Consider the following 24,336-nt stretch of genomic DNA (forward strand, 5'->3'; position numbering starts at 1 on the left):
TCGAGATTCAGAGCTCTATGCCCTGTACAAATATTGGACCGTTATCTTATAACTTTGAAATTCTTCATGAACTGCTCTTATCACACTAAAATTCCTTACCTGTGTTTTTCGAGGAAGATGTGATCTACTAAAAACAAAGAAACAGGAAGAACTGACTGGACTCAAATGAAATAGAAATATCAAGTGATTTCACCTCAAAGCGAATCAAAATGAGAACGTAAATCACACACAAACACAGCTACGAGCTATTTGAAAGACAGCAAAAAATCAACACATCAAAATTTATATTAACATACATCTGCAAAAAGAAAAAAGAAAAAAAGGTCCCTATAACTAAAGTAAGCTTCAAATCTAAGGCATCTAAAGTTAGCTTTCAAGCATTCAAAAAATTCAATGAATCAATGTATCTCATATCTTCTCTACCTGAACCAATTCAGTTATGCATTCGCGACTGGCTCGGTTTCTTTAAACTACCTAAAATTCCATCAATCAGCTTTTCCTTGTCATTTTCATCCGTGTCTGAGACAAAAGAATAGGTCTTTTGGTGTCTTTGCTTTTTACCAAAGCTTTCTGCACTTCTTTCACTTTTGGCAGATAAACTAGAAAAGCTTCAAACTACTTTCCGAACAATCGATCGTCTCGTTAGCATTTTCCAACTCGTCTTTCCTTCTATTTTCTTCCTTGCTGCTATACCAAGAATCAAGGATTTGTAACAATGAGCTTTCTTCCTCGTTTGTTGATCTCCATGTAGTAGTAGGACAAGACTCTCCATCAGATTCTGTTAATTCATCCTCTGAAACGACAGGTTTGTAATCAAAATTTGGTCGCTTCTTGGTTGCTTCCACCGCTTCACTACTCGTCGATTCTTCTTCATTTCTGCTGCAACTTGTGCAGGCTGGACCTAATTCTTCCCACGTCGACTCAAAATCATCATCCTTTCTATGCGGGTTAGATGATTCATTATCAGAGTTTGCTGCAGCATGGGACGACTTCTTTTCCGGATCACTGGGAAGAACAGTTTCCAGGTTTGAAACGTTTGGGGCCTTACTGGTGGGAACTATATTGGTGGATGCTATTGTCACTCCAGGAATTATCTGTAGCAAGGATGCCAACTTTTGGTAACCAAGCTTCTGAAAATCAAGATGATACCCGTACTTCTCGACAAACAGTCTTTTAAAGCCCCCCATATTGTATCCTTTTGGGTGCTCGCTCAAGATCTCGTCCACTAGCTTTTGACAATCGCCTAATATCTCAGTTCTTGTCCTCTCCAGAAGCTTGGTTTCGGTCATACTTGTAGAAACTCCAACTTGGGGAATGTTTTCATTTTTCTTATCTGAATCTGAATCTGAATCATGTTCTTGTGGTCCATGCAAGGTGCGCTTTGACCCTTTGTTAAGAAAGATTGATGTCAGCCCGTTCGAATGGTGCACGGGTTTCGTGCAAGAGCTTTTACCAGCAGTCGGAAGAGTGAGCTTAAAAGGACTTGTTTCAGAGGGGCATTCCTCGACCCATTTCTTATCTGATATTAAGAGTTCCAAAAAGTCGAGGAGATCATTATTGCTCAGAGATTTAAGAGCTGAAGGTCCTTCCTCAAGGAGATTTTGAGCCATCTCCAACCTGAAGCAAGTTCAGAGCAGAAAACAGAATTACAAATTGTAAATTATACAATATCATACACAGGCATAAAACAATCATATGAATAAAGGCTGCAATTAATTACAACCAAACCAAGTATTTCATAAGCTTGATCTATACCACGCATTTGAGATTGAAAATTTCTCCTAAAAAACTTAAATTTTGGCAAGCCATAATGAGCAGAACCCCAATAGTTATATTGACAATACAGAGAGTATATGGAGACACAAAACGAAACAATGTTGAACCTGGTTTTCGACCGAGAAACGAGCTCAACTCCGTTAGGTGTTTCCATAAAGGATTGCATCTCCTGCCAAAAAGAATTTCTGGAAAGAAGTAAATGTTTGCCAGAATGAGTCCTTAACGGGTTCTGTTCATAGCATTCCTCACTGACTTTGCCATTGTTCGTGTCATTTCTCCAAAAATTGAACAATTTTCTAATGCTACCAAGTAATCCTGGATTAGAACTAGATTTATTGTCATATAAACTAGAAACTATAGCTGTTTTCTGAAGCAACTCGCGATCAGCTAAACTCACATCTTGAGTCATTGGCTTCACACTTTTTCCTTCAGTTTTCGGCTTAGGAGCATCATCCGATGTAGAACATTTTCCAGAAATATAATGACTTCCATTCTCAGAAGAATTGTGTTCATAACTGCCTAAAAACCTTTTCCATATTCTTCGGAAAAATCCTGACTCGCCCTCAGAATGTTGTGCAATTGAAGAGGGCATATTACTGTCACCTTCAACTCTACTAGTCTGCTTCGAATCTTCTACAACTATTGATGGTTTAGCTTCCATAGCTTCACCAATAGACATTCCCAATTCAGAAGACTGTTCCACCTTCATTGGTCTGTCTTCGGCATTTTGTTCAGGAACACTCGTTCCTTCTATGGAGGAACCATTATTGTTTAACTTTGCTATCACATTAGGCTGCTGATCTTCAGTGTCATTACCAGATATACCTCTACTCGACTCGAATGGCTCTATGGCCCTTGGAGTCGCAAGACGCACAATACATTGGCCATCACTATTTGTTCGAAGCTTTATGTGCGGCACCGACAAAAGAAACTGCGCAAACTTTTTGATAGATATATTACTCATTCTCAATTCTGAGCGGAGTTTTGTAATGGGGATTCCTTTGGGATACAATTTCATAATGCAACGTATTTGCTTAATGACTGTCTTTGAAATGGGGTGCGCATTTGGATCTGAACTGGGCTCAGAAACCTCGTCAACTCGTGAAGAAGACGGTTGCTCGTTAATTCGAAATGGATCTTCGAGAGGAACATTGTAATGGCCATACCAAGAACCATAAGGACCATCGGGTGGTTGATTCAAATGCTTCCCGACTAGATTTTCCCCTCGAATCAAAGTATTCCAATGCCACATGATGCTTGCAGCACTACATAAAACACTGGGAGCACTTGCAGGGCTTGCTAGCAACACATTGTAATTGTTCATTCTTAAGCGGTGTAAAGTGTTGGCAAAGTCCCTGTCACCAGAGATTAGAAATATATGCGCTGGTGGAGGATTTTGAGAAACCCAATACATAAGATCTAAAAGAAAAGACCTATCAGCACTGTTTTTCCCACCTACATTGAAAAAATATTACTAAGAGGTGAGAATTATCTAAAATATATACCAATAACAAATAAATTACAAATTTTCAAGTAGATTGCATCATTAACCCCTAAAAAAGTTTTGAAAAATTTTGCTACAGCCAGAATATACAGTTGTGCAGCAGATTTTAAGAGGTGGAATTTGCCAATATTCAATGTGTTTTAGAGTACCAAAAAGGCAAGAAAAATAATTGCTATGAATATTTGAACCGTCTGATGCAATGTTTAAGGTTAAAATCACATTAATTTAACATTTTACAGGAACAAGATGTCACTAAAAGACAACTCTAGAGATTTCCTTCAACAAGAAAAAAAATGGCAGGGGGCAAAGCTAAATTCCTTTTCTCTTAAGTTATCTACTCTGTTTTCTTTTCTTTTCTTTTTTTCCTTTTCTGTATCTATTTTTTTCTTCTTTTTCAGATTTTTCCTCTGTTTTTGTTGCTATTTTTTCTATATTCCTCCTCTATTTCCCTAATATTATAGGTTTCTTTTCAGTCTCCTTTTCCCCCCTTTCTAATTCCATATATATATATATATCTTTTATTGGAAACAAAACTTTTCATTAAGATAAATGAAAATACTAAGCCCAGAAGGAGGAACCCTGCCTATAGGCTTCCAATCCAAAAGAATAAAGCCTAACTGATAATTACAAAATAGCTTCGAAACAGAACCCCACAAAGAAACATTCAGATCCCAAACCAACTCTTCATCTCTCTCCACCCCTAAAGATTGTATCGTTCCACGAACTTTTCAACAAATATTACTCCAACCACAATTGTACAAATTCCTTAAAACTCTAATATTAGGCAAGATTTTACGTTCTCATGCTTTCCCTATGCCTCATATTGCCTCGAGACCGTTTTAAGCCTTTTAAGATGTTGCTTTTGATGAAAGGATACAACTTTGGCAACATATTTAACGTTATATACTCAAACTATTCAATACTAATATAGTTTTCCACGCATAAAGCAAATCTTTAAGTAAAACTATAGTTGCACATCTTGATCATACAAAAGAATAGGTTACCACACATTTGAGATGAGAAACTAGTTCCAACATTCTAGCACATTAAAAAGGGTAACAATTTCATTTGATAGAAATCCAAAACTAAAGCTGAACTTAACAAAATCCAATTCTCTATTCAAATTCAGGATTCATCTATTCAATATAACTTCATAACATATTATTTCTATTCCAGAACCAACAATTTGGTATTAAAAGAAATGGGAAAGACAAAAGATCACTAGATTGGAGAAGTAACCTTGAGGAATGTGGGTAAGGCTAATCCCAGTAGATGAGAGTGCCTCCTGGTTCGCTCTAGAAAGCTGAAAAATGTCACCAAAAGCAGTAATATGAACTGGACCTTTGATGCCATTGGCCCTGACAGCAGCAGTAATCAAATGTGCGGCTTTGAAGACGTTCGCGCCCACGGGTACATTGCAGTTCTCGAAGTCCCACCAGACTGAAACCTTCACGTTCCGAGACTCTTCGTCGCGCCGTCTCGAAGAAGATGAGGAATGGAAAGAGTAATTGGTGGAAGAATAAGCAGTAGAAAATTGAGAGAAGTGGAGCAGGAGGGCGCGTGGGGGAAAAGAAGCAGAGGAAATGGAGAACGTTCCCAACGAGAACAGCCTCATCGGAGACAGGGGCTTAGGCGGCGGCAGCGACGGAGGTATTGGCCGGTGGCGGTGGCGGTGGCGGTGGCTGTGTCACTGCGGCAAATACGTGAGAAGCAGGGACAGGGAGTAGGGTTTAAGGGGGTTTTTTTTTTCCTTTTTTTCTTTTTTTTAAAGACGGTAGAGTTGTGAGTTCTTGGGTGTTTTTTTCATTATATATAAGGGTATACTTGTAAAATATATACCTTTTTTTCTTTTCTTCCAAGCTTTTTTTTAAAACTGATTTGAAATCCTTCCCAATAAAATATACGAATTTCAATCCAGAATAGATAAATTACGCCAACGTGAGCATAACTTAGTAATAACTTACACCAAAACGAGTATAACTCAACACTAATTGACACATCTCTTTAACCAAAAGGTCATGAGTTCGAAACCTCATCCACATGTTGTACTAAGAAAAAAAGTTCAACTTACCCACCTATTTTCAATCACGTCGTGTTTAGAGTATCTAATACAATTAAAGTTTGAAAAGTAAAATAATGAAAAACAACTTACTAGAATTTCCAACTTACTAGAAGAATGCACTAGCCAAACTGCTTTGAAAGTTTCAGCTTCACAATGAGTGTTATTAATTCCTAAAATCTCTACAACCTCATTTGGTTTCAACCTCTCATGCATTTCTCAACATCTTGTTACCTCCATGGCCTGTAAAAAGAGCTTCCAAGCATCATTTCAAGACATCTCATTTTCATGCTTTAGTTCTTTACTTTGTTATCAACTTTAGTTTTTAAAATTTGTTCTTCAATTAATTTTTCTGCAATTTTCCTTTGTTTATTTATTGCAATTCAATTGGTTCCATTTTGTACTTTCTTTCCATTTCTAATTAAAATGCATTCTTTTGTTATATTTTCTTGTGTTTTCATTTCTTTCATTTCTATGAGTAGCTAAATTATTTATTCAACCCTCCTACGAATGGTTTAGTTCATCTATTTTAAATTACATCTATCAGTGAGCACAACGTTTTATGCTGCTTTTGCTTATCTTGATCAATATAATTATTCTAGTTGATTTTCTTGTTGGCCACTTGTTAAATCACACTAGTTTGAATTTAATTCTGAAAAGGTTAGAGTCAAACGGACTTCATCAAGGTAAAACGGGAAGTTACTTAGAAATAAGAACTAAAACAAGATCGTAGACATAGACTCTCTCACCCATTAAACGTAAGTTGCGATTTGATTTATTTAGAATTCTAGAGTTGCATAGACATATGTAAACGTTAGCCTAAGCTTTTAAACAAACCAAAAGCAGTATGGAATAGGAGTTGAACCAGTTTGCATAAATCAAGCATAATTACGGGCACATTTGGTAGGTGTAATTCATCTTTTTCGAACTAAACAGTAGTATGAGGGTTGACTTTTTAATCTTTGTGTTTTTAATTCGTATTCCCAACAATTGCACCAATTTTTATCTCAAACTCGATTGCTCACTCAAGCAATTTACAAAATCAATTTAAAAAAAAAAACTAGTCCCTGTGGAGACGAACTTGGAATATTTCCAAATTATTACTTGTGATAGTGTGCACTTGCACTTACGCTCTAGCTATTAAGCTGAGGCTCAACAAAAGCCGACCCGATTTCCAGAAATTGTGCTCGGCAAGGAGAAGTCACTTAGTCGACACGAGCAGATAGAAGAAAGCAACATAAGAGAGAACGACAAGACTTGAAGTACTTGAGAAAGTTTTCATTTGATACCTTAAACAAAACATCCTCAAGTGGGGGCCAGGTGAGTAACAATGGTTAAGGAACTTGAACTGGGAAAGACCTAAAAACAGGCCGATAAGCTAGAAGCCAGTCAGTGAAACCGGGGAAAAGAATCCCAAAGGTATTGAAAAAGACATGCGTACAGGCCTAGCAAGATTTAAACAGAAAGCAGGCAAGTCAAACTAATCAAGGAAACCCAGGGTATAAAACCATTTGGCAGAAACCAAAATAGGTTAGGGTGTTTGATTAAACTCAGGGTAAAAAACAAGTAGAAGCCAAATAGGTTAGAAACCCAAGGGTTCCGACTAAACTCAAGGTATAAAATCATTGGCGAAAGCCAAATAGGTTTGAAACTTAAGAGTAAATCCTGGGGTATAAAACCATGGGCAAAAGCCAAACAGGTTAAAAACCTAAGGGTGGTATCGCTAGCCCAACTAAAAGTTAGATCCCAAGGCTAAAATCTAACGGTTAAAACTAACTGTATAGCAGAACCCATGAGACATGATTGCAGCCAACTATGTCAAAATAGTATGGAGCTAGGAAGACCAACCCATGAAACGACAATTGACAACGACAAAAGGGTATCGATTGGACTCAGGGTATAAAACCATTGGCAAAAGCAAAATAGGTTGGAAACTCAAGAGTAAACCCTAGAGTATAAAACCATGGGCAAAACCCAAACAGGTTAGAAACTTAAGGGTGGTACAGCTAGCCCAACTAAAAGTTAAATCCCAAGGCAAAAAACTAAATAGTTAAAACTAACTGTAAGGTAGAGCTCAAGAGACTTGACTACATCTAACTACGACAAAAGGGTATGGGGGCTAAGAAAATCAGCCCGTGAGATGACAATCAACAAACGACGAGAGAATAAGGGGACTATTATGCAATACAGTCATTCATAGAACATTCAATTGACAAAGTACTCTCAATATAGAAGACCTAACATTTTGTCTTCCATGTTGAGAGTGGGGGCTATGTTATAGGAAGCAAAACGGTCCAAACAACGAATGAGAATCGGACCGAGAAGAAGAAGGAAGAGCCCTGAAACTACTACAACTGGGGTCGGCCTATGGTTCTGGGTCGGCCCACTCAACGGTTGACCTGACCTCGGCGCCGAGGTGTTCTTGGCTACGGGTCGAGAACACCTCTCGACTTCTCTCTCAGTACCTGTCTCGGCCGACTTGTGTTTGTAGAACCTCGACCTTGTTCTGATGTTGGAGCCCGCAATGAAGCATCTCATGGCCCAAAAAGCCCGATGATGTGAATGACCTAGGTTCGAATAATGAAACCCTAAGAGGAAAGAAAAACTATAAATAAGGAAAGGGGTCACACCTAAAAGGTACGCCTGAAACCCCCTACTCTCCTCTTAATCTCCTCACTCGACTTCCTCGATGCTAACTTAAGCATCGGAGCCCGTGTGACCAAAGCCACACCGGTTTTAGTGCTATTATGTTTTATAGGTCACGTCGATCTTTTCCATATTTAGAAGATTGGTGCAAATTTGACGAGATTTCAGGAGACCAAATTTCTGCATCAACAGTCATAAAAAAAAATTAATAGCTTTATACAAAACGCTATTGTAAACTTTTTATAGCACCCAAAAAATGATACAAAAACTAATAAACTATAACACCTCATATTCTTATAAGGTAATTTTAATAGTTTAAATTACAGACTAAACATTCAATTTTGAATTTTATGGATTGATAGACTTTTTTGAATTTAGTGTCATTTTTCTTTAGAAGGGTTCTTATCACTTATACAAAATAGTGAGTAATTAGATAAATTTGGTTTAAATGAAAGAGTAAAATTAAATAAGAAATTAGAAAGGAAAAATGTTTTAATTAAAAAAAAGGATAAGGAAAAGAAAATAGAAAATGATAATAATAGTTTAAAAAAAAAGAAAAAAAAGAAGTAAAATTTGGCTAGAAATACGCCAGCGTTGGTTGAAAGAAAAAAATAAATTAATAAAGTTTCAAATCACGTAAGCTATCTCTCGTCTTGCCACCCAACATTTATGGCCTATTTGATATTGTTATCATTTTTTTAGAACTAGAAACGGGAATATGTTTGATAACCATTTCTATTTCTTGTTTCTTGAATAAAAGAAATAGAAACAAAAATATGTTTTATAACTATTTCGTGTTTCTATTTTTTAATTTTTTTCGTACAACAACTTGTGAGAGTCGAGATTCGAACCCACAACCTCTTAAACGAGAATATATATTTTTAGTTAAAATAAAATTTAGTAAATATAATATAAAAAATATAACATATACTCGGAGAATATAATTTATCCAAAAAAATATAATTAACAATATGAATTTATTTCCTATAAAAATATAAATTATTAGCTTTAAATAAAAAAATAAAATTTCAAAACATTTTTAGTTTGAAAATACAATTTTTTGTTTTAAGAAAATATAATAGCTTTAAATAAAAATAGTTTTTCAAAAGGTTTTAAATTCAAAAATTAAAAAAAAGAAGGAAAAATATAAATTATTAGCTGTTATAGGTAGCTTCCGAATAGGACATGTGTTCACCTCTTAACGGAAGCAGGCCCACTAGGAACCAGTTCTCAGTGGGGATATCGCCGAGCAAAAGGCGTGTCCGCTCACGACGAGACGAACACCCCTAGCAGTTACGCCCCATACGTATACACAGTTAGCGGCGTGTGTTGTTGGTACGATGGGCGCATCCAACGGCCCTGGGCGACATGCTCAGGTGACGCAAGTAGCGGGGCCACTCTGCACTGTCGAGGATGCGCACCTCTCTGTCCTACCGTACCGCGCACGATGTCTCGCCACTCCCAACCATTGTCCTTCTTGGTCGGCCCTTCAAGACTATAAAAGGAAGGGTGATCCTCCACACCACGTAAGTGAAACACCTGTCACTGAACCCTATGGTGTCTTATTCCTATCTTTACTCTGATTATTGACTTGAGTGTCGGAGTATATTAGACGGGACACCGCACCGGCGTCGAGTTTTTTGGTTTCAAGTCCGATGGATCCATCTCTGGACTGCTCGTCCGGAGATGACGTGGCCCTTAACCAAAATTCGCCATCAACAGTGCCATCTGTGGGGACAACGTTTTCAAGCCTCAAACGAAAACTAGTTCTCCACACTAAGACGTTACCGGGATGACTTCTGACAAAGAGTCGTCTTACGAGAACCACATCGACGGAGAGCGTCGATATGACAAAGCCGTCGACAAGCTTGTCCTAACTCCCCCAGCCCCTCAGAAGGCAAAGGGGATATGGGACACAGTCAACTCGCTCTGCTCGATGGGACACCTTAGCAAAAGGAAGGTTGGGCATCCCCACCAGAAAAGCTTTGGGTTTCGCAGCGAGATGAGAGCAGCCCATGCCCAAATGACCGCACAAGGGCCAGTTGATTGAGATCATCCTGAGTGACCGTACCTGAGATACCTTTGCCCTCCCGAATGGGAACACGACCGAAGGGGGAATCACTGAAAGGGACCCGGGGCCGCAATGCAGGGGGTAGTCGGGGATGGCGACTCCCCCACATCCCTTAGGATCCCCGAAGGGTCAAGAGACCTTTGAGATAAGCTCACCAGAAGATGCTCCCGACGTGGTCTGACGATCCCTCACTTGGATTCGAAAACAAGCACTGAAACGTTGAGTAGGCCCAATGGGTCCCGAACCGGGCTCGTTCGAGAAGATCTAGATCGAGTCAAGGAAGAGATCTTCAACCGTGTGAAAAAATAACTTGGAGCCGGAGTTGTCGACCCCACCACACAATACGAACCCTCCAAAATCGCTTAGGAGCCCTTCATAGCTAGCATCTTAGTTGTAGATCTGCCGAAAGGGTTCAAAGGCTAGCGATTGGCAAGTACGATGGATCGGCAGATTTTGTGGACCATGTCACATCGTATCACGATGCGATACGGCAGGTGGGGTACAATGACGCTGAACAATGTAGGGGCTTCTCTGGAACACTCATCGGATCCACTTGGTAATGGTTCCAGGATCAGCCTCTACACTCGGTCGGGAGCTACCAGGACCTAGCGAGCAAGTTCGTGGACCTGTTCCATTACTCCTACACCAACCGGCAAACAGAAGCCCACCTCTATTCGATCAAGCAGAAGTCGGGCATGCACTTGAAGGTATCTGTCGCACGCTTCTCGAACAAGAGGCTCCGAGTACCCAACTGTAACGAGAGCGTGGCACTGTGAGCACTCTCCCAGGGCTCAAAGAAAGAAAGCTTGTGCGATTGCTCGACGAGTACCCTGCTAGGTCTATGGTCGAACTCATGGCCAGGATCAACAAACACATATCTAAAGAAGAGATGCTCGCAACCCAATCCCTAAACAAAAAGCCAGGCGAAGCGACTCGGCGCGACAAAGGAAAGTCGACGGAGAGATCGGTTGCAAAGAGAGAACCTAATGTAACTCGGTCGGACTCCAGGACCGACCGACCATAGCAATACGGGAAATACACTTCCACTCGCATCCCTGTGCACCAGATACTTGCTCGAATCGATGGGACCCCCATCAACAACCTGTGGTAATGGCCGGAACGCTCTAAGGGCGACGCTGCCAAGAAGGATAGGAGTAAGTATTGCAAACTCCACCGAGACCACGGACATCATTTCTTGGTCGACCGACAAGTGCCTCGCCTTTTTCAAGACGCTGAGGAAAGAAGGGAAGTTCGAGTCGACCGATGAATGTGTGTTAGGGTTGACTTTTTACTATAGAAACATGTGTCGGTAGGCCTATTTGACCATGATTTTGACCCCTTTCCCATCATTATTTGCCAAAAAGGATCACATATTCTTAAAGTAGAACATGCATAGAACATTTCTGCATAAAAGTCAAACCATGATACTTTTGGAAAAATATGAGAAAAATGCTGTCAAAATTGGAAAAAAAATAACAGCTTTCTGTTTTGCAGGAATTGCGTCTGGTGCAATTTTGAAGAACAATTTGGTAAAACGTGCATTTTGATTAATGAAGGGCAAGGAGGACATTTCCTATGTGTTTGAATCAAAGTTATAACTGTGAGTCTGAGTCAAATGAGAGTTCTTTAGCGAGTTTACACTCCCCCATGCTCGAAAGAGAAGAGGGTCAAGCTAGAAGTCCTTGTACAGCTCATTTATTCGTTTTAATTCAATGAAAAATACTTTATTTATGTTTTCGTGCATTTTATCTTTTCTAATAATGTTCTAAATTAGTTATCAACCTCTTTGTGGAATGCCTTAGTCAAAATGATTTGATTTTCAACATGCTCAGGATTTTGCCCAGAATTGCACCTGACACTTTTTTGGGTTGGTTTCTAAAAACTTCTTTTTACGTCTTTTTTCCATTTGGCTAGTGGGAACTTGATTTATACACTAAAGCTCAACCCTGAGAAGGGTGAGTTCGGTAAAATAATAAGGAACCAATATGAGATGTGACTTAGACATAGGCGCATAAAATATCGACATAGGCCCTCTGACCTATAAAGCAAGTGAGTTGATACATATTCCCTAGGATTGTAATCACACATAGACATATGTTTTTAGGTTACCTTAGCTTCTGCAGCAACCAAAAGCGGTAGTGAAAGAGTAGAACTCAAATTCCTAAGAAAAGCTAGAATTGCCCTTGGTGCATTTTCCCAAAAAAGTGTGTTTTCCATGTTTTGCATCAAAACTAAGGTAGGAAATAAAGAGGTTCAATTTTATTAAATTTCTTGATAGTTAAAACCCCAAACAACAACATTTCATCAAAATTTTCTTCCTAAATCACAATTGCATATTTGAACCATTTCACGACATTACTTGATTTTGAAAAGCAACAAGCCTCTAAGGATTCGACCTTGGATTACTTCCGAGTATTACTTGTGACCGTGTGCGCTTGCACGAGTCTCCATATTTTAGAAGGTAGAGAAAGTCTCAACAAGTTTTTGGTGCCGTTGCCGGGGACTTATTTTTAAAATCATATTATTTTCAAGTGAATTGTTTCATGTGTGATTGTTGCATACCTCTGTCATTGAACTTAATTATTATATCTAACCTTTTAAGGAAAGTTGTGTATGAGTACAGGGTTTGGTTGGTTGACCTTTGATCCAGAGATTGAATGACTCCCTAAGAGGATAAGGTGTGAGCAGATGTTGAGAAAAGAAAGAAAAAATCAAAAAGAGAAAGAAGTTGAAGAAGTTAAAGTTGAAGAAGAGACCATTGAGATGAATCGAAATCCACAAGATCCTCCACCTCCACAAGATCCACTTGTGAACGGAGATATGGCAGGTGAATGAACAGCAAACTGAGCAGCAGGAGAAATTCCTAATATGATCCTTCTAGCAGATAACCGAGATGTAGCGATGCGGAACTATGCCACTCATGCATTCCATAACTTAAATTCAGGGATAGGTAATCCTTTACCAAAGGCCGCATAGTTCGAGGATAAGCCAGTCATGTTCCAAATGTTGCAGACGATAGGCCAGTTCGGAGGATTGACTAACGAAGATCCTTACTCCCATCTTAAATCTTTTATTGAAATAGCGAATGCATTTCAACTTCCTTGTGTCTCTGAAGATGCACTAAGACTAAAAATGTTTCCTTTTTCTCTCAGAGACGATGCAAGAACTTTGCTAAACGCACTAGAACCAAATTCTATCACCACGTGGGTGAAACTGAAGGAGAAATTTTTGGTAAAGTACCATATTTTGACTAGGAATGCAGACTTTCGAGAAGACATTGTGTCTTTGCAACAAAAGGAGAACAAAGTAGTTCAGGAAGCTTGGGAGTGTTTCAAAGAGTTGCTTAGAAGATAACCGAACCATGGATTGCCCGCATGTGTGCAGATTGAACAATTCTACAGGGGATTGGCTCGTTCATCGAGAATGATGTTGAACACCGCAGCCAATGGCTCATTGTTAGAAAAGTCGGTTAATGAGATCGTTGACATTTTGAACAAGATGACAGATATTAATGACAAAGGAGAAATAGGAAGGTCATTGGCAAAGAAGCAAGCATCAGCCGGAATCGTTGAGTTGGACACAGTAGCCTCAATGCAAGCCCAAATGGCGGCTATGAACCAGATGTTGAAACAACTCACAATGGAGAAGGAAACCAAAACCGCCACTTCAGCGGTGACTCTTGAACCCTCTTCTGTTTTACAAATTTCAGATATATCTTGTGTTTACTGTGGTGATAACCACTTGTACGAGAATTGTCTTGCTAATCCAGCATCTGTTTTCTATGAAGGTCAAGGTGCCCAGTGGAATTTCAATCCATATTCAAACTCCTACAACCCTGGATGGAGGCACTATGCAAACTTCTCTTGGAGTAACCAAGGAGGAGCTAGTAGTAGTGCGCAAGCACCCGCTCAACAATATAAACAAAACTACACCCCTCCTAGTTTTTCCACTTAATCTACGTTTCCGCCACAATACTACAATCAACAAAGAGCTTAAAATAACACTAGCAAAGTGGTAACAATGGGAGTTTGGAGGCCATGATGAACGAATACATGACAAGGAATGACTGCGATAAGAAGCTTAAAGATGCAAGTGGGGCAGATTGCGAATGACCTAAAATCTAGACCACAAGGTACACTGCCAGGACACACAAAAAATCCGAAGCAAGATCGTGAAGGTAAGGAGCAGTGTAAGGCGATCATCACAAGAAGCGGACTAGGTTATGATGGACCCTCACTTCCAGATGGAGGAACTGATGGAGCTACACCTGTTCCTGCATCCACCTCTACTCCACAACTAGAAGAGAAAGCAGAACCCGTAAGTTCAGAAGAGAAAGGTAAGAAGGCAGACAAAGGTATGCAAGTAGTGCCTTGCACTATTCCACAGGTAGGTAACGTTAAGATTCCTCCACCTCTCCCCCAAAGATTAGTTAAAAAGAATCAGTATAGTCATTTTAAGAAGTTCTTTGAGATTTTAAAACAGTTACATATAAATATACCTCTCATAGATGCCTTAGAGTAAATGCCTAACTACACCAAGTTTTTGAAAGATATTATTTCTAGGCATAAGAAGTTAGGAGAACATGAGACAGTAGCCCTAACAAAGCGTAACTTGTTTTAAGTTGAAAAAGGCTTTTTAAAAACATAATTTGGAAAATCAAAACTTTCAAAGCCCGGAGGTTGTTCCACATAAACTTCTTCCATAAATAACCATTTAAAAATGCACTTTTCACATCCATTTGATACAAAATAAAATTCTTATAACAACCAAAAGCAAGTAACATTATAATGGCTTCTAATCTAGCAACGAGTGCAAAAGTTTCCTCATAATCTATTCCTCTTTCTTGACAATAACCTTGAGCTACAAGTCTAGCTTTATTTCTAATGATATTTCCATTCTCATCCATTTTATTTCTAAAGACCCATTTAGTCCCAATTATAAAAGCATTGGAAGGCCTAGGGACTAAGTCCCAAACTTTGTTCCTTTCAAATTGATTCAATTCTTCTTGCATAGCTAAAATCCAAAATTCATCACTTTCGTCATCTTTAAAAATTTTTGGTTCAATTTGAGAAACAAAAGCAATGTTATTAAGCACATTAAGAGAGGAACTAGTTTTCACACCTTGTTCGGGATCACCAAGAATTAAATTCTTAGGATGGGATGAAGCATACTTCCACTCCTTAGGCATGGATGAAAAACCGTCCACCTTATTTTCGTTGATGCTCACGTCTTGCTTACTCGAAGCAATCTCTTTAATTTTGTCACTAACAAGTAAATCTCCAAAATTTCTTTTTAAAGAATCACTACAAAAAGAATCATAAGAAACAACATTGCAAGATTCATCAAATACCACATGCATATATTCCTCAACTACCAAAGTTCTCTTATTGAAAACTCTATAAGCTTTACTAGTAGAGAAATAGTGAAGGAAAATATCAACATCCGTCTTAGAATCAAAATTTCCAAGCTTTTCTTTGTTGTTCAAAATAAAACATTTGCAACCAAAGACTTTGAAATACCCAATATTTGGAATTTTTGTTATGCCAAGTTCATAAGGAGTTTTATCTAAAGAAGGTCTAATTAAAATTCTATTTTAAACATAACAAGCGGTGTTAACGGCTTCCGCCCAAAAGTATGAAGGTAAACCATACTCATGAAACATTGACCTAGCAAATTCTTGCAAAGTATGATTTTTCCTTTCAACCACATCGTTTTGTTGAGGAGTTCTTGGAGCGAAGAAGTTATGAGAAAACCCATTTTTTTCACAAAAATTTTCAAAAGCATTACTATCAAATTCTCCTGCATGGTCACTCATAATTTGAGATATCAAAAATCCTTTTTCATTTTGAACTCTTTTAGCAAAACTAGAAAAACTTTTCAAAGCATCATCCTTATGTTTTAGTATCAAAACCTAAGTAAATCTTGAAAAATCATCAACTATCACAAAGGCATAATAGTTCCCTCAAAAACTAGGAATTCTAGAAGGGCCAAATAGGTCCATGTGTAATAATTGTAGGGGTCTTGTAGTAGAGATCACATTTTTAGATTTGAAAGAAGACTTAGTTTGCTTACCCATTTGACAAGCATCACAAAATATTTCTTTTTCAAATTTAAACTTGGGAAGACCTATAACCAAAGAATTTTTGGAAATATTTGAAATTTGTGCATGCTAGCATGTCCTAGTCTTCTATGCCATAACCAAGAATCATCATGCATGATCGATAAATATTTATCACTAACAAGGCAATCGTTCAAATCAATAGTATACACATTTTCATCTCTATTTCCAACAAATAAAACTTTTCTATCACTAGCATTTTCAATGATGCAATTCTTTTTATCAAACACAACTCTAAATCCTTTATCACACAATTGACTAGTAATAAGTAAATCATGTTTTAAACCATCAACCAAAAGTACATTTTCAATCAAAATAGAAGATTCATTACCTATACTACTCTTACCTATTATTTTACCTTTCTTGTTGTCACCAAAGGTTACAAAACCTCCATCCTTTTTGGAGAGAGTGACAAACTTAGATTGGTCTCCTGTCATGTGCCTCAAACAACCACTATCCAAGTACCACTTGCTTTTCTTGGAAGCTTTCAAACAAACCTACAAACACAAAAATTTAAATTTGATCCTTTGGTATCCATACTTGTTTGTGTCCTAGAAGGTTAGCATTAACAAACTTGGGGATCCATTTCATTTTTGCATTTTCATTGAAAGCATAAGCTTTAAACAAGTAACAAGAATAAAATTTATGTCCGTACTTGCCACATGAAAAGCAAACAACATTATGTAATAAATTATATTTTACAACAAATTTATACACCCTACTTTTATTGGAGGAATTCTTTCTTGGAGCATTGTAAAACTTTGCCTGCCTTTGAGAGAATTTTCTTCTAGGAGAAGTAGTTTGAGCATATTTTAATTTAAAGCACTTAGGTTTTAATGACCTTTTACCATAATAATGACATATAGAGGCACAAATCTAGTTTTAGCATTCTTAGATACAATATTAGGTGAAAGCTTGGGCATAATATGAGACGCTTTAACAAAAATAGTTTTAGAACTTGAGGGAGTAGAACATTCATAAATATAGCCTAAACCTCTTTTATCACCATAAAGCTTACCAACTTCAATTATTTTGTCTAATCTTTGAGCACCTATTGTTAACTTTTTAATAGAATCTTTAGCCTTATCAAGTTCTACTAAAGCATTTGATTCATTTTTCTTAAGCAATTTAATCAAATTATCTTTTTCACAACCATCATGCTCAAGAAATCTAATTTTATCAAGTAAGACATTTTTCTCATCACAATCAAGAACATTCTTATCACAAGAGACATTCACAACATCATTGCTCATTCTTCTTTAAGCAAGCAATATCATCACGTAAAGACTTATTTTCACTAGCTAAGACATTTTATTTCTTTTTAAGCATAACATATTTAGAACCAAGTTTTTCTAAATCATTTTTCATATTCTCAAAAGCTTCAAACAACTCATCATAAGCAAGAGGGTCAAAAGTTACCTCATCATTTTGTTTATCCTCTTTGTCACTATGAGCCATGAAGCAAAAGTTGGCCAGTTCTTCATTCTCACTTTCAGTTCTACTTTCATCACCATCATCCCAAGTAGCCTCCATCGCTTTCTTCTTGGATTTCTCGGACGATTTAAGAAGAGGACAATCAATTCTAATATGACTCAGTTTTTTGCATTCATAACAAATTACCTCATCCTTTTTACTCTTTTCACCCTTTGACTCTTTTTGGTTGGAGAAATTCTTCTTGAATTGTTTCTTCCTCTTGATAAAATTTTTATACTCACGTGAGAGATAGACCACATCATGTTCATCAAGAGCATTCTCACCTTTGGAGTCAACTTCCAAGGTGATGGTCTTCAATGCTATGCTCTTTTCTTTCTTTTTCTTCTCATTCTACATGTTTTTCTTGATATTTATCTCATGCTTCATCAACGAACCAATGAGTTTGTCCATGGAGAGAGTCTTGTGATCCTTTGCCTCTTGAATGGCGGTAACTTTAGGCTCCTATTATTTAGGCAAGGACCATAAGAGCTTCTTTACCTTCTCAAAGATTTGAATATTCTTTTACAAGTCCTTCTAAAGCATTGACAATGTTAGTAAATCTAATAAACATATCAGAAATAGCTTCATTTTCATCAATTTTAAACATTTCATGTTGATGAACTAACATGTCAATCTTTGTTTTTTTTACTTGACTAGTTCCTTCATGAGTAATTTCTAATTTATCCCATATATCCTTAGCGGTTTTACAAATAGACAACCTATTGTACTCAACTTCATTCAAAGCACAAAACAAGCAATTAATAGCTTTAGCATTTAAAGAACATGCTTTCTTTTCATTAATAGGCATTCTTCTTTAGGCTTTACAACTCTAACACCATCAACATCTTTTGTTGGAATTTTAAATCCTTCTTCTACAACATCCCATAAATTATAGTCAATAGAAAGGAAGAAAAAATTCATTCTATTTTTCCAATAACTATAATTATTACCATTAAAGAAAGTAGGCTTAATAATAGATTGACTATCGGTAAGGGACGAAACCTAAAGTGCTAAAAAACATTTAAGTTTATCAAAGAAGATCAACCTTGCTCTGATACCAATTGTTGAATCGATATGGCAACCCTAGAGGAGGAGTGAATAGGGTTTAATTAACAAAATGTAAACTTTTTAACAAATGGGCCATATTTAAACAAAAATAATATACTTTTTGAGATACGCAAGTTTGACAAAGTAAGATAAAGTAAATTCTAAGGCAAATAAGAGAAATTTAAAGCAAACAATAAAATTCTAAAATTAATTGCAAAAATAAATAAGAGAGAGAATTAGAGAAATTGACACCGGAAATTTTTATAGGTTCGACACAACTGTCTACACCACTTCCCAAGCACCAGTTGAGTTGTAAATTGAAATTCTGACTTTTTCCTCGGTATGAGTCAAACCGGTACACTGCCCTTCACAAGAGCAAAGACTATCCTCTCCACAGTGAGAATCACATCGTTACAATGAGTTGGAAATTCTGAAAACACACACTTACAAACTCTCAAATAGAGTCAATGTAAAAATTTGAGCTCACAAACAATTCAATCCTCACAACAATAGTATTCTCTCACAAATAAGATGAAAAGAAAAAATTGACAACTTGGAGAGAATAGCAATATGAAAATTTGAGATTATGGAGGATTGAAAATAAAATGAATTGTGCATAATTTTGAAGGAGAAATTGAGTCTAAATAGAGGGAAGAAAATGGTAAAAAAAAACCAAGTTTAATTTTGAACAATTAGATCTTAGTTATTGAAAAGAAAGAGTTTAGATAATTTAGAAAAAAAAAAGAATTAAGAATTATATACATAATAATAATAATAATAATATATATATATACATATATATATACATATATATATATATATATATGTATGCATGTCAAAAATGGTAAAAATTTGATCAATATATATATATTTTAATCCTATTATTTTCCTTTTCTATTTATATAGTTTTAAAAAGAAGTTGGTCACTTGACAGCTTACAAACTGTCCACGTCATCTTCTCGGGTATTTTTACTTTCTTGTTTCATCATAACTTTTTAGTTTAAGCTCCAATTTAGATGCTCCAATAGTCGCTGGAATCATTGTAATGAGCTCTACGATGTAAACACTTTAAAAGACTAAAAATGTCAATAAATAAAATTAAGTTTGTTATCATCAAAGCATTAATTAATTAATTAAAATTAATTAATTTGAGATTAAAGGCCAAAAAGCCAACATCTAGAAGTGGGATTATAAAATTTAAAACCTCGAGAGCGTTCAACATATCCAGTAAAATAGCAAGTAAGTGTTCTAGAGTCGAACTTTCTTTCATTAGGTTTATAAGGCCTAGCTTCAGCTGGACAACCCCAAATGATAAGCGCCAAGGTTGCTCGGGTTTACAAAGCTAGAGGTCCTTCTAGGATCCTTGCAGACTCTCACAAAAACAACTAACTTACCGAATGATTACAACCAAGAGTAAGTTTAGAAGATGAATCACTATAAGATCGGACTTAGAATTTACGATGGTCACTCCTAGATCCTAAGACGACTCACTCCAGAATTAGCTTGATCGAGACTAATCCAATGAATCGGTTTAACATCAAACCTTAAGCAAGATTTGAAAGAAGCAATACCAAATACGTTAAGGAACAAAAATTCTTGAATTTCAATATGTTAAATCTGCCAAACAAGGTGATTACAAGCCTTTAAATAGTCCAAAGGGTCGTTCAACAAAAGAATACCCAAAGTCTTTCAAAATCCTATTTAATGCAAATTGAAGAAAATAAGACATGCAAATTAAAATTTGATTGCACATCAAACTAGACAACTAATTGCGGATCAAAAAATGTAGAATGACTTTAAATTGTCTTGGAAATCCCAAGAAGGAGGCGTTTCACATGTGGATGAGTTTTGACAAGCTTTGACTTCACAAACTCCCAAGAGGTGCAATCTACAAAGGCACCTGTTCACAAATCTGCACACTTTTTTTGTCCTCCATGCCATCTCTCAAAATAGACAACTTTTCTTGTGCCATCTTTGCTCCATTCTCTTCTTAACTCATTAAAGTAACATTGTAAAGAATTTTGGCCTCAGAAATCTTCATCTCCTCGTGTGCATTAGCTAGCCTTTGAAGATGTAATATGAAAGCCTCTTGAATCTTCTTTGCTTTGCTTCTTGTAATTGCTCCCTCGGGTATATTCTTGGATCCGTGGTTGGATTTGCATCACCAAATGTGAAAATGTTTTATGCTGGGTCTTTTACTAGTCCATAGCTCATAAGGAGTCTTAGTTACTGCTTTACTAGGTACTCTATTAAGTTTGTAGACCGCAGTCTTTAGAGCTTCTCCCCAAAGAGAATCAGGTAATGAAGTCTGACTCATCATACTTCTAAACATATCCTGAAGTGTTCTATTTCGTCTTTCAGCTACAACATTCATGCTTACTAGAAATGATATACTTTGGGACGATTCCACATTCTTTGAGGAAAAGTGCAAAGGGTCCTGGAGGTTGTTCTCTCGAACCATCATATCTGCCGTAATATTCACCTCCATGGTCAGATTTAACAGCCTTGATAGTTTTTTCCAAGTTGAAGTTCAACTTCAGCTTTGAAAACCTTAAACATGTCCAGTGCTTGAGATTTTTCATGAATTAGGTACAAATAGCAATATCGAGAATAATTATTAATGAATGCGATAAAATATTGTTGTCTATTCCACGAAGCTACAGGAGAAGAACCACAAATATCAATATGTATAATTTTTAAGACTTCTGTACCTCATTTGCACCTAATTTTCGTTTGTCTGTTTGCTTTCCCTTAATACACTTTATACAGACTTGAAAGTCTGTCATATCAAGAGGATATATAATTCCGTTTGACACTAGACGTTCTATTCTATGTTTAGAAATATGACCTAAACGTTTGTGCAATAACAAAGCAGAATTATCATTTAATTTACGCTTAGTACCACAAGATGAAATCTGCAGGCTTTCATGATTAGATGCTATAGTATCTAAAAAATACAATTTATCTTGTAAGAAACCAGTACAAACAAAAGTAGAATTCTTATAGAGACATACTTTATTATTTACAAATGTACAAGAGTAACCAGATTTGTCCAAACTGGAAACATAAACTAGATTGCGTCGGAAAGACGGTACAACAACTGTAACGCCCCGCGTTACTCAGGTTAGTTTACCCTCGAGTCTCGGGGCCTCCTTTCTTAGAAATTTCTTTTTATTTAATTTAATTGTTCCATTTCATTTTATTTCGAGCTGCTGTGGTAATTGTTATGAGTGTTGACGTGTACTTACGTATCTAATTATTGTTTAACGAGGAAATTGTTTTCTCTACAATTGTTCTTGTTCGTTGGGCCCAAATTAAGTATCTAGGTAAGTGGGCCTTCCTTGTTTTAAAACAAGAGGGAAAAGGAAAAACCCTAGCCCAAGTGGGTCCCTTCTTCGTAAAAACAAAAGAAAGGTAAGGAGAAAACCCTAACCCCCAAAACCCCTCCCATTCGTGAAGCACCTCTTTCCCCCCGTTTTAGTTTTCGTTTTTTTTCTTCTACCGGCGCCTCAACCCTCCCCGAAGCACTTGACGGACGGCGACCTCCGACGTAGCGGCTTACCTTCTCCGGTTAACAGCAGCAGGCGGCGCGGCAGGCAGCGGCGGTGCGCAGCGTCGGGCAGCAACGGGTGCACAGTTTTCTGGCAGCAGCAGGCGTGCGCGGGTGCGGGCAACAGTGGTGCGCGGGCGTCGGACAGCAGCGGTGGTGCACGGGTTCCAGTAGCAGCGGGTCGTGGCGCGGGTCCTTGCTGCACACAGCGTCGTCGGTATTGTTTTGGTGAGTTTTTACTGCTAAAATAGTCCGGACAGCAGCAGTTTCCGATCTCGACGCCTACCCATAACCATAGAGGCTCGATATAAGCAACCCACATTTATTCAAGTTAGGCCTGAGTTACCCGCACCTAGACGAAGTCGATTTTTGTGGTAATGGACATTGCAAGATCTCTTAGAATGAATTTAGACGGCTGGAAATTTTGTATTAATTATTTCGTTTGTCTATTGTTGGTTAGGTGGTGAATTGACGCAAGATATAGGAGCATAGCAGTGGGTAAGTAGCACTAGGGGGCGAGTGCGTGCGTTATTTAGTGTTAACGGAGTAGTCTTGTGCTGATTTTTAATTAAAATAATTTATTTCATGCATGTAGGAATTGTTAGTCTTGGTTTTGAGGACTTCTAGCGATTGTGTCGAGTTCCGTGTTACTGTTTTCATTGTTAGACATTATAAAAATGCATGACTTGTTATCGTTGGACGGGATTGGTCTTTGGATGTAATTGGCCTATGATGTTTGTGCAGAGGTCGAAGACGAAATACGCGTGCTGAAGGTCTGTTACATATTTTTATTGTTTTGTTATATTTTGTTGGAAGCTGTTGTGTTAGTGATTTTGTTTGGTATAATGAAAAGCATGCTGGTAAATTGTACTGTGAATGAAGTACACGTGCTGAAAGGCTGTTACATATTTTTATTGTTTTGTTATATTTTGTTGGAAGCTGTTGTGTTAGTGATTTTGTTTGGTATAATGAAAAACATGCTGGTAAATTGTGCTGTGAATTTAAGGGTGGAAGACGTGCTTATGGGATTGTCTTGGATGGATTAGTGGAAATTGCCAGGTGTGATGTGTTGGGTTGGTGGTTCGTTAACCTGGTGTCCTTTGAAGAGAGATTGTACATTAGTCGCTGGTTACGCAAAGCCTTGAGCAAGGCCTTGGGGATAAATGGCAAGGCCGAACGTCAAGCTTCTGTAGAGAAGTATTGGTATCTTGGGGATAAATGTCAAGGGCCAATACAACTCGAAGAGTCAGACTTGGGGAACTAACGTAAGGTGATGCTTATGGGTGATAATTTAAGGCCTTGGGAATAAATGGCAAGGTCGAGCACCAAGCGTGGTAGAGGAAGGTCGGTATCTTGGGAATAAATATCAAGTGCCGATACGCCTCGAAGAGTTAGACCTGGGGTACCAACATAGGGGGGTAGAGCGAGTGCTAGTTTAAGTGAGGCAGTGGCTAGTGAGTCGTGGGGTTGGAGTCCCGGAAATCCCGACGTTAGGCCGCTTGTATGGTAAGGTTAATCTGCTGTTATCATTCCTTGCTGCCTATCTGTTGTTTCTACTATTGTTTTGATGTGGTTGTGATTACGAGCATGCCGTTGTGTTTAGTTAAGGAGGGCTACTTACGGAGTATTTTATGTACTCACCCCCCCTTTACCTTATTTGTTTCAGGTGTGAACAGGGCCGACCGTGGTGATGACGTGGAGGAGGTTTGACTGAGGAGGGATCACTAGCTGTGTTGGTTAGGATAGTGAATAATGTCGTGCATTGCAGACATCGTTAATATCTTACTGCTATGAAATAAAAGGGGAATTAGACATTGGGTTAACTCATAGGACACTTTCTTTTATTGTTTTACGAATATTTTTACTATTCGAATTACTGATGTATTTTGGATTACTAGACAAAACGATTATCTTCTTTTGATTGGATTCTTGACCACTGAGCCGGGTATTATTTTCTAGACATTCCATTATTGTGTACCTCCATTTTGTATGTTGCATTAAGAGAACATTACATTTTTTGTTACCTTAAATAGGAGGGTTCAGTAAGCGTTATAGGACTGTTACCTCGTTAAACGTATCAGAAATTCGGGTC

At 37.6% G+C, this 24,336-nt stretch overlaps 1 protein-coding gene across 1 annotated transcript; it reads right to left on the bottom strand.

Moving 5' to 3' along the window:
• Window positions 1–218: 218 nt before the first annotated feature.
• On the bottom strand, window positions 219–5,059 carry LOC111024116 (uncharacterized). Its single transcript, XM_022301723.2, is given in 4 exon segments — window positions 219–604; window positions 606–1,617; window positions 1,884–3,231; window positions 4,520–5,059. Coding segments are annotated over 4 exon segments (2,907 nt in total). The 5' UTR covers window positions 4,896–5,059; the 3' UTR covers window positions 219–433.
• Window positions 5,060–24,336: the final 19,277 nt, after the last annotated feature.

This window comes from Momordica charantia (genome assembly GCF_013281855.1).
Source record: "Momordica charantia cultivar OHB3-1 chromosome 2 unlocalized genomic scaffold, Mcharantia_2.0 BLBB01000002.1, whole genome shotgun sequence".
NCBI classification, from domain to species: Eukaryota; Viridiplantae; Streptophyta; class Magnoliopsida; order Cucurbitales; family Cucurbitaceae; genus Momordica; species Momordica charantia.